We start from the raw sequence: 10,937 nt of genomic DNA, 5'->3' as shown, positions 1-10,937 counted from the left end.
ACGCAGAGTTTTCTACACTCCTAAGTGCTGTGATGTCTCAGCCCTTCTGTCTGCTGAAACGGTGGAAATTTGTTCTCCGCAGCAAAGAACTGAACACATGTGAACGAAATACATAGGTAAATACAGCAGGACATTATTGAAAACAGCTGCCTTAGAGTACAAAATACAGTACAAGTATACGGATGTAATTAAAACATCAAGAAAAACTATTGCTCCCGTACAGTTTAGGAAACCCGGTTCTTTGCAACGGAGAAGAATTTTTAAAAAAATATCTTTAAAAATTGGTGTTAAAAAGACCTACCATGGACACCAGGAGGAAAGAATTAGTTTTTAAAAGGGCAACAATACAGGTCTGTGGCTGAAACAAACTCGTGGTTAATGTTCTGATAACTGATTTTTATCACTATCTCAAAAGCTATTTTTTTAAAATCCTACCCAATCTCCCCCCCAGCCACAACTGCATGAAAAAAAAAAAAAAAAAAAGCCTTTTGTATGTTCCTTATTTTCCAATAAATACAAAATAAAGATAGTATAGGTAGAGTAATAACAAAATAAGGTAATAAGGGTATGCAATAAATTAAAAAGGCAGCTCAAATAAAGGACAGGCATGCACAGTTTAAAAAAAAATATGAAAGATTCTATGATGTCACCCAAGTAATATCTGGAACTTTGGAATGAATAGCACTCTCTCCATTCAGTTCAAAGTTACTAGAATACGACTAGGTGTCTAGAAATACCTTTCTGGAGGGGTAGGGTTGACTCAATTAGCTAAAAAAAATCATTTTAGAGTGAAAAATCCATTTAAAGTGGTGCTCCCTGGAAAGAGCCCCAACTGAATTCTGGAGCGACAGCTGGACGAATTGGCAGTAGCCAGTCTATGGTGAAATTTCAAGGTGGTAAAAAATGCTGCTAGGGTATATTTATAGTCACAGAGCTTATTCATTTTGTTTCTGCTCCTTTTCAGCGATGGATCTGAAGCTCCCACAGGTTGTGTGCTGCTCTGAACAATCCATCCGTGCATTTTTGCCAACTCTGCTGTTAACACAATGTGAGGTACTGAGGAAACAGATTGAGTTCTCTTCTCTTTTTAAAAACTCTTGTAAAAGAACAAGTGATGGACTTCTGGACCTGAGGTTCTTGGTGTTTAGATTCATAGTTGAACATGTCCACTGATTTCCACTGAAGATGAATGACGCTCATGTCTCACTTTGTGCCAGTCATTCTTTCACAGACTAGACTTGTAGCCACATGTTGCTGTTCTCAACCAAGTTATGGTTTAAAGATTTAAAAACCCAGCTCACAGGCTGGATTCCACTTATTGGCTGGGTCAACCCACTGGAGCCAAGAGAGTTGGCTCTTACTTCTCCCTACTGCTAACGCTGTTTCTTTTCCAAGACCACCTTACTTGGAGAGAAGGGGAAGAACTTCAGTGAGCAGCAACCAATCCACTCAGCTTTCCTTGTGCTTTATGCCTGTTTTTCCTTGAACCTACCTCTTCGCAACCCCCATGTTTAAAAACAAAAAAATCAAAACAAGAAAGTGTCTCTTAATCTTCAGCACGCTGCCAGCGGGAACTCGCTCGCTGACCGGTGCCGGCAGCGCCCGGAGCGGAGCAGTTTGCATCCCAGAAAACAAGTCTGCAAAGGAAAGGACAGAATGGACGTTGGTCCGGAAACAGGCTCGTCCCAACTCTAGGCCCGAAGCTGCCGGGATTCCCCTCCCGCCCCGGCTAGGCCCGATCTCCTTCCCCATCGCGACCTGCACCCTCGGATCTGGATAGCTGCGGCGGCCTCTCCCTTCTCTTCAAGCGCTCGGCGGCGGCGCGGCCGCCGGGATGCTGGTTTCCATGACGGGGGCGGGGGGGGGGGCACGATCTCGAAAGGGGCCGGGGAGGGATCCGGGCAGCAGGGGCCGGGGGCGGTCGGTGTCTGCGGTGAAGCTGGATTCTCTCTCCGCTGGGGCCGGGGCTGGGGGTGGCGGCGGCTCCCCGGCCGGGGGCGCCGCTCAGTCGTCGTCCACGTCGTCCCCATCGGAGTCATCGCCGGCCCCGCTGCCGCTGCCCGGCCCGGCCGGCCCGGCGCGGCGCTCGTAGAGCTTGTCCCGCTGGCGCTCCTGGATGTCGCGCATCTCGTCGGCGTAGCGGCAGAAGGCGCCGCCGAACTGGGCCCAGGCCTTGCAGGGCACGGTGATGGCGTTGCGGTAGGACGGCTTCACCTCGCTCACGCGCAGGAACACGCCGTACTTGTTGCAGCCCACGTCGAAGAAGAAGCGCTTGGAGTCCACGGTGATGGAGGTGCCCTCGGGCAGCTCCCCGCCCAGCCCCGCGCCGCCGCCCGGCCCGCCCAGCTCCTCCTCGTCGCCGCCGTAGTCGTCGATGAGCTTGGCCAGCGCGTCGCGGAACTCGATGAGGCCCTGGGCCGGCAGCGCGATGGTCTGGCCGCTCTGCAGGCCGGGTGGGCCGGGGAAGCCCGGGCCCGGGCCGCGGTTGATGGTCTGGCGGATGCGCAGGAAGCGGCCGCGCTGGTTCTCCTTCAGGTCCAGGTAATACTTGCGGTTCTCGCGCACCAGGAACTCGCTCTTCAGCGCGCGGCGCGGCCCGGCCTCCTCGCCCGGCCCGGCCGCCGCCAGCTGCTCGGGGCTGCTGGGGCCCAGCTGCGCGTAGTGCTCGATGAAGTCGCCCAGGTAGTCGCGGAACTCGGCGGCCACGGCCATGGAGAGCGTGAGGCGGCTCTTGGAGCCGCCCGCGCCCACCTCGGCGATCTTGAGGAAGCGGCCCTTGGCGTTCTGCTTCACGTCCAGGTAGAAGCGCTTGTTCTGGATGTCCAGGCGCTTGGAGGCCAGTTCCTGCGTCTCCTGCTCGGGGCCCGGCCCGCGCGGGCCGCCGAACCCGCCGCCGCGCTCGCTGCCGCTGTCCCCGTCCGCCATCTTCTCGCCCCCGCCCGAGCCGAGCCGCGCGCGCCCCCCCCGCCCCGCTTCCGGCGCCGGCCTGCGCGCGCGCCGGAAGCGGGCGACGTGCGCCAGGCCCCGCCCCGCGGGGCTTGGGGCGCGCGCTCTACGCCCCGCTGCCACAAGGTGACGTCACCGCCGCACCGCGACGTCACCGCGTGGCGTCATCGTATTAGAGCCGCGTTCCCTACCCCTGAGCCCCGGCCCCTCCCCCACGTTAGGCCCTGTCCCCGCCCCTACAGCCCCCCACCTCACAGGCCTCAGCCCCTCCCCCACAGGCCGGCCCAGCCCCCCGCTACAGAGCTGTCTGGACCCTTCCCTGGCCCATACAGAGCTGATCCCCCAAACTCCCCCGCCTCCCTCAGCCCCCCCACACGAGCCGCCAGCCCTTCCCCCCTCAACCCCGCCACGAGCCCCCTCCCCCCACAAGCTGCCAGCCCTTTCCCCTCAGCCCCCCCCACGAGCCCCCTCCCCCCCCACGAGGCCCCCACCAGTCCCCGGCTCCGCCACCAGCCCCCAGCCCTTCCCCCGAGGCCCCCACCAGCCCCCTGCTGGCCCAGGCCCTGGAGTGGAAGAGGCAATAGCAGCTCCCCACCTTTCCCTGCACTCTCCAGACCCACGATTTGCTCTTTGGGGGCAGCTAAGGGGAGCTACTGGCCCTAGCCTGGCCAAGTCCTGCAGCGCCGAGACAGCCCCACCCCAGTCAGCGGGCAAGGTGGCCATGGGCCAGCGAGTCCCCAGAGCAGCTCCCTGGGGTGAGGCCTTCCAGGGCCGGTGGGTAACTTGGGGGCTAGAATGAGGGGCATCTCGCCCCCTCGCAGAGATTGGTGCCTAAATCCGGGCGCAGGGAGGCGGCGAGCCCTGCTTGCCATCCACAAAGCAGGGCAAGCTGGGCATTTGGCCACCAGAGTCACAGGTGGGGCCTGAAACAAATTGGCTGGCCTAGCAGATAGGTTATTCACACAGGCTGTGGGAGACACGACACCCCACCCCACCTCAGTTCAGGCCCCTCTTCCTGCAGGGGGAAAAGGGATTTGAATCCGGGTCAGCCACCTCTCAAGGAGGGCTCGAACCACGGGACTGTAGAGTTATCCAACTCTTTCACTGGCCCAATTCATATTTAATTATTCAATTATTGAAAGTGGAACAGCTTCAATAGGGGTGGCTGAGGGAAGCCCACAGCAGGATATCCGCTAGCCCAGTGGCTGGGGCACGTACCAGAGAGGTGGCAGAGCCCTGTTCAAATCCCTTCTGTCCCCTCTGGAGAAGAGAGGACTCGAACTGGGGGTCTCCCACTTCCTGGGTGAATACCCTAGCCACTAAGCTGAAGGTTATGAGGTAGGTCTCCCCCACCCAGCCATTTTGCCTGCGCAGCCCAAGCCAGCAAGCAGCCTCTACACCAGGGGTCGGCAACCTTTCAGAAGTGCTGTGCCGAGTCTTCATTTATTCACTCTAATGTAAGGTTTCGCGTGCCAGTAATACATTTTAACGTTTTTAGAAGGTCTCTTTCTACAAGTCTATAATAAAGAACTAAACTATTGTTGTATGTAAAGTAAATAAGGTTTTTAAAATGTTTAAGAAGCTTCATTTAAAATTAAATTAAAATGCAGAGCCCCCCGGACTGGTGGCCAGGACCCGGGTAGTGTGAGTGCCACTGAAAATCAGCTCGCGTGCTGCCTTTGGCACGTGTGCCATAGGTTGCCTAACCCCGCTCTACACAAATGTTGCTGGATTAAGCCCCCCTACGCGATGCAGGCGGCTAAAGGCCTGGCTTTCATGGCTTGCGAATCACTCTGGGGCTTAGATGGGAGACATGGGCAGAGGGGTATCAAAGGCCAGGGTAGGCTAAGCCTCCCCTGACCCAGGCCCTGGCCCCGTCCTCCCTCCCCCTCTACCCTGAAGCTGGCGGTGGCTCAGCTCTAGCCGGAGAGCCTGGAGTATGGGCAGGCTGGGCTCCCCAAAGGGGGGTTCACCTGCTGCCCATGGTGGGAGATAGGCACCTGGTGCCTACAGTCAGGCTGTCGCACGTATGCCCAGAAGCAAAAATGTAGGTGGCAGCCGAGCGGGCATTTTGTGGATCGCAATGGTGCCTAAAACTGGATGTAGGGCCCTAAGTATCTCCACATATCACACCCTCAGAGCTGCTCACAGAGAGAAGTGTTGCTTCTAGGAACTTCAGGAGTGTAATACTCAGCCTGCGCAGTCCTAAACTATCACTGGATATTGTTTTAAGTCTTGTTGGGTTGAGGTAAAAAATGTGTCAAGACCAATGACAAATTTTGGCTCGAGTATTGTTAGAATGGAGACAAATTCAGCGGAATCAGTTGACGGAAGCAATTGTCCAGGGGATGGTTTGAATCCGTTGCAGAGGAATCCTTCAGCACCGATGGTGTTAAACATTCCTCGCTGACACCAAAATCCCGCTGGTCCACTTCCCTGCTTCTGCTACAGGCTGGGCAATGTTCAAGCAGAGCTTGCTAGCCTGGGGGAACAACCTTTAACACAGTCATATGGCTCTGTCCTTTGCAGTTCAGCTGCTCACAGTTGTGAGCTCAAAGCTTTAAACCACCAAAGGGACTGGGTTTAAATATCTTATGTGGCTCATCAGAAGCTCTCACCACTTTCCAGAAGCAGCTCGATGCCATGATGCCCATTTCACAGAGAGGAAAACAGTCCCGGAGGCCGAGGGCTTGCCTACCCGGGGGTTTAATCGGCAGTTTCGATGCGTGTCAGATAACGCACAAGCCACACTGATAGTGTGCATGCGAGATGGGGAGCGCATCAGTGTGTATGCACAGCAGCAGCTTGCTGTGTACTAAGGGCCAGGTGTTGTCAGAGGGTAGCCCAGGGTGCTCTGCTGCTGAGCAATGTGTATTGGGATTTTTCTCACTGCATTGTGGGATGCCTGGTGGAAGCCAGATGAGTTACATTTTTGTAAAAATCCCATGTTTCTCCACCCCATACTTCCTTTCTGGGCGGGCTAGCACCATTTTCAAATCGCTGTCAGCCAGCCTAGGCCCACCAATGCTCCATGCTGGCAACCCCAAACGCATGGGCTGCCCTCACCACTCCACGCTGGATGAATTCAGCTGCAGACTCCGCCTGTCGCACCACTGAGCAGATTTGTCAGCAGCAGGGCTCTTCCCGCAGGCGCTGAGTACGTGGGACGAAGACAAGGAAGAAGAGGCAGACGCTGAGCAGCTGATAATACCAGCCTGGTTCCTGGAGCACCCTTTCTGGGCTTGGGACACCAGCGAGGGTTGAGGGGAAAGGATTGCTCTGCAGACCTGGGATGAGAATTTCAGGATGGGGAAGGCAGCCGTGTTGGAGGATGTGCTGAATTAACTCTGGACTGCAGCGTCAGTGTGCTAACATGCGGTGCCCCATACCCACGGACAAGGGGGTCGCTGTTGGCACCTGGAAACTGCCCCCCCAAATGCTACCGGTCCAGAGCCAACTGGTTTGGCCTGGGAAAATCATCTATTGGGGCTGTTGTCATGCGGGTGTGTGAGGATTTCATCTGATTGATTTCTAACCAATTCTCCAATTTGTCAAGGTCATTTTGAAATCTAATCCTGTCCTCCAAAGTGCTTGCAACCCCTCCCAGCTTGGTGTCATCTGCAGACTTTATAAGCTTACTCTTCACTCCACTATCCAGGTCATTAATGAAAACACTGAATAGTACTGGACCAAGGACGGGCCCTGCGGGACCCTGCCCACCCAGTTTGACAGTCACCCATTGATAACTACTCTTTGCGTACGATCTTTCAGCCAGTTGTGCACCCACCTTCTTGTAATTTCATCTCACCCTCATTTGCCTAGTTGAACTGTTGTTTCAGTAGCTGCAGGATGGGAATGGAGTGTGCATTTGGCCATTTGAAAGGAAGGTGGCGCTGTTTGTGGAACAGGTTGGAAGCAGCAGAAAAGAACATCCCAAAGATGATACCTGTAGGTTGTGTTTTGCGCTGTATTTGTAAGGTGCAGAGCCGCGCTCAGCGGTTTGGGCAGCCCGTGCAAAATGACACAGCTTGTTGCTCTTATTTTGAGTCTAGGCTTGAAACCGTGCAGCCGGAGCTCTAGCTGTTAGTCTGTGGAGAGGGATGGGGTGGATGGGATGGGAGCGGGTAGGTGTTGTTCATGGGCAGTGGAGGCGCAACGCTGTGGCAGCGTGTCTTTGCCTATGTGCTTTTGTAAAACCATACAGATTATAGGACACAGAATGAATTTCTGTGTTTAAAGCACTGTCGACTCCACAGGAATTTGTTCAATAACAAACACTGAAAATCTATTATATAATAAGCAAAAATAAACCTTTAAATGAAACCGTAATGCAACAACATTGTTTCATAATGAAATAATCTATTGAACCAATCTGGTGTCTAACAGCTACAAAGAAACCTTCAGTTAAAACAACAGTCAAACAAAACATCCAAGTGCAGCGGGGCAGGACCCGGGGCGGGGGGCTGGAAGTCGCAGGCGTCTGCCTCTCCTTTCTCGTGGGCCTTCTGGGGTCGAGGGCCAGGCTCCACGGTGCCAAAGCAGCTGAGGGCTCAGACTGGGCTCCCAGATGCAGTTGTTCTCAGTATCATGAGCTTACGTCTGCAAAGGGCCTGGCTTTGGCAGGAGCACAGGGAAGGGGAGGTGCTAGTGTGCCCAGGCCAGTAGCCTGGGTTGGCCAAGGGCTGCAGAGCTGGGCTGGGGCCGTGGTGACAGCACTGCGGTGCCTGCTGCCCGGACAGCAATATTTGCTGCAGCTGCCTCTTTTGGCATTGCCTCCGGACGTTCTCTCTCAGCACGGCTGCAGGCAGCTGTTTGAGGCATGTCGGAGGGCTTCTGGGGTAACAGCGCACCTCTTGTGCTATGCTCAATTCCAGGGCAGAGGGGCAAAATCTGTCCCCGCGCAACGTGAGCCCAGAGCAGAGGAAGGCGCCCAGGTAACCAGACACAAAGCAGTGTGGGATAGCCATTGGAGGACTGCCAAAGCAGCATCGGGTGCACACGAAACACACTGAACTATCTCGACTCCCAGCAAAGTCAGTTCACTTTGAAATAGAACGGCAGGGTTGACAGTCAGTGCAGAGTTAGTGCACTCTCATGGACGGCGTCGTGTGTACACAAGCGTTTTCAAACCAGATTAACTCAACTTCATCCAGGTTACCCCCCTCCCCCAGTCCCCCCCAGTGTAGACAAGCCCTAAGGCCAGATTCACAAAGGGACTTAGGCGTTACTATGATCTACAAAACCATTGCTCAGCTGCCACCCAATCCCATAGACTCTGGTTTGGCAGAACTTTGGCTGTTCCCTACACACCTACGTTTCTGCCTCTGGGCCTGCGCAGGTCAGCCATGTGAAGTCAGGCAGTGGCAGAGAGCCAGGAATGGATCCCAGGATGCAGATAGGGCTGCTGGGAGTTTTCAGCTGCGTTAGCACATTAAATTAAAGGCTAACTCATGAAAAATGCCAACTGCCTTGTCTTGATTGGGCTGTTCGCTGGAGTTAAGAACCCCCCGTTCCTAGCGATGGCAGCCTGGGAGCCCCTTGCTCTGTCTAGGACACGGTGCTGCCTCACCTAGGCAGCGGTATCGCCGGGAGCCAAACTCTCCCCTCCAAAGCCATGACGGGGGTGTCGAGCCTTCCAGCTGTGAATGGCTGTGACTAGCTGCAGGGAGGTGGGTGGTACAAGAGCCTTGTTGCGTTCGCACACACACGACTCAGCGTCAGGAGATTCCAGCCAGTGATTGTACCACAGACAGTTCTGGAAGCCCGTGTGTACATGGCATCGGCCAGCCCAGCCAAACCGCCCGGGTTTGATGGAACTGCACATCAGGCAGGTTTCTCTTGGTTCCCACAACTCATTCCTGCCTTCTCCTGGCTGCACTCCCAGCTGACCGGTTCTAACAGCCTCTTAGCCCCGTCCCCTCCCAGTGCAACCTCCGCCCTCCACCTGCCCAATCCAGACTGTTCCTCCCAACACCTGCTTCAAGCTCCCGCAGTCCAGCTGCCCCAGAACCTCCTGTTCTCACACCCTGCCTCAGCCCCAAGCCCGCGCTGGCCCCACGAACAGCCGAGAGGAAGAGGTGAACCTGTATGTGTCACCCCATTATCCCACCATGCATAGCGTGTGAACACTGGTGAGCCCTAGCTCTTAGCTGGCTTTTTTCACCCATTGAGCTCAAAGCGCTTTACAAAGGGGGTCTGTAGAATTACCCCCTGTTTACAGATGGGAAAACTGAGGCACAGATGGGGCAGTGACTTGTCCGAGCAGGCCAGGGGCAGGGCTGAGAATGGAACCAAGGTCTCCTGACTGCCAGCCCTGTGCTTGGCTGGTTCTCCCTGCTAACCAAGGGGCAGAGGTCCTGGGATGCTGAGGGGCGCTCATGTTAATTCAGCCCTGGGGAAATCCTTGCCCCAGCACGCTCTGCCTGTGGCTATTTGCCGGTGCCGCTGGTTTAGCTGTGAGGAGCCCTGGAGTCTGGTCCCAGCGTTCCCACTTGCTTGCCTCCGCCTGAGTTATTTCCCCTGGCTGGGAATTAGGGGCAAATGGAGTTATTGTTCCAGGTGAGGCTGGAGATTGGTGGAGGTAACTCTGCTAGCACAAAGTCCGAGGACTCTTGGCATGGCATAGATCCAGGGCCTTGCTGTCTCCCGGGAGTCACCATGACTGAGAACATAACAACTGGATGGTGACAGCCTGCAAATCCCAGCGATGCTTGAATTTGGTGAGATTCCGGACAGACCGAGCGCTCGACTGTGCTGGGGCTGTTTCCAGCACCTCCCACTGCCTCACAGATGCTCTGGGCTGCGTGTGACGCACAGACGGGCAATCCTGAGATCTTCTCATACACGGCTATTAAGTGCATTCTTTACGGGAGCTCCTAGAAGCCCCCAAATCCGGGGCCTCCTTCTGCAAGGTGCTGCCCGGACCCACAGCGAGAGAGAGGCCCTGCCCCTGAAGAGCTCATGCTCTAAATGAACTGCCCCCAGACCCTGTCAGCAGAGTTTCGGGTGCCCAGTGCTGCCTCATGTCTTTCAAGAGGGTGGCAGGGGCTAAATGACCTGAAACCCGGACAGCACAAAGTGAGGGGAGGGGCCACTCCCAGCACGTGGGCGTCGCTCAGGTCAAGGGCCCTGGCCTGGCAGTTCTGCTGATGCCTGCACACCTGCCCCAGCTCCGCTGACATGCACATTTCACTCCTCGCTTTGCCAGTTTGGGTTGCCCCCTTGCTGGTGTCCCCGGGCAGCCTCCAGAAGGCCTGACCCCACGTTTCCCAAAGGAGCCGTGGGGGTCAGGCACTTGCTGAGACGAGTCACGGGAAGCAGGGGCCTCAGTTTGGCGTTTGAGCCCCAGGTGTGTGTGAATTAAACATTCGATGCAGCAGAGGATTTTGTTATCACAGGCTTTTTAGGGGGCTCTGTCTGGGGAACCCTCCCGTGACTGATCCCAAATGTGGGCCACTCGCCCTACCAAGGGCTGCCATGGGGCACTGCATGGAGCGAGGCGATCCGGGCGTGCATGTGGATTTTACAGCACTTGTTTTAAACAGTGAGCGAGTCTTACCCTTCCCTGCTGTGATAGTTACGGCAGAGGGTGGGAGGGGAAAGAGGGGCCCAGAGGGCAAATGACTTGTCCTGGGCCACACAGTAAGGGAGGGGCAGGGCAGGGAGGCCCCAGGTCCTGGCACACAGAGACACACTCGGTCCCTCCCAGCTGCCCTGAGCCCAGGCGAAGTGATCTCTGCTAATAGTGTCGCTCTGCATGCGGGTGGCTCAGCTACTGCGGGCAGGGAGCTAGCAGGGCAGCGCTGGGCCTGTCCAGCCCTGGGAGGGGGTTTGAGGGCCGGCTAGATCCTGCTGGTTCTCTGCGGAGGAGAAAGCGAGTCACGCCAGGTCCTAGTGGCCCTTCGCTCCCAAGCGGGTGAGAGAGGAGACGTGACCAGCACGGCTGCGACTGTCACTGAGCCGGCAGGATCCTGTGTGCGAATGCTGCACGC

General features: G+C 56.0%; 1 protein-coding gene across 1 annotated transcript; it reads right to left on the bottom strand.

Moving 5' to 3' along the window:
- Window positions 1–2,004: 2,004 nt before the first annotated feature.
- Window positions 2,005–2,925, bottom strand: PURB (purine rich element binding protein B). The gene has a single exon (XM_065399889.1). It carries the CDS (start codon window positions 2,923–2,925, stop codon window positions 2,005–2,007), a length of 921 nt encoding a protein of 306 aa, XP_065255961.1.
- Between the last annotated feature and the right edge of the window lie 8,012 nt (window positions 2,926–10,937).

Source organism: Emys orbicularis, chromosome 2 (assembly GCF_028017835.1).
Source record: "Emys orbicularis isolate rEmyOrb1 chromosome 2, rEmyOrb1.hap1, whole genome shotgun sequence".
Lineage (NCBI taxonomy): Eukaryota > Metazoa > Chordata > Testudines > Emydidae > Emys > Emys orbicularis.
This window is presented reverse-complemented; position numbering and strand designations above follow the sequence as displayed.

Coding starts and splice junctions, on each gene's coding strand:
- PURB (XM_065399889.1), bottom strand. CDS start 2,925: ATGGCGGACGGGGACAGCGGCAGCGAGCGCGGCGGCGGGTTCGGCGGC.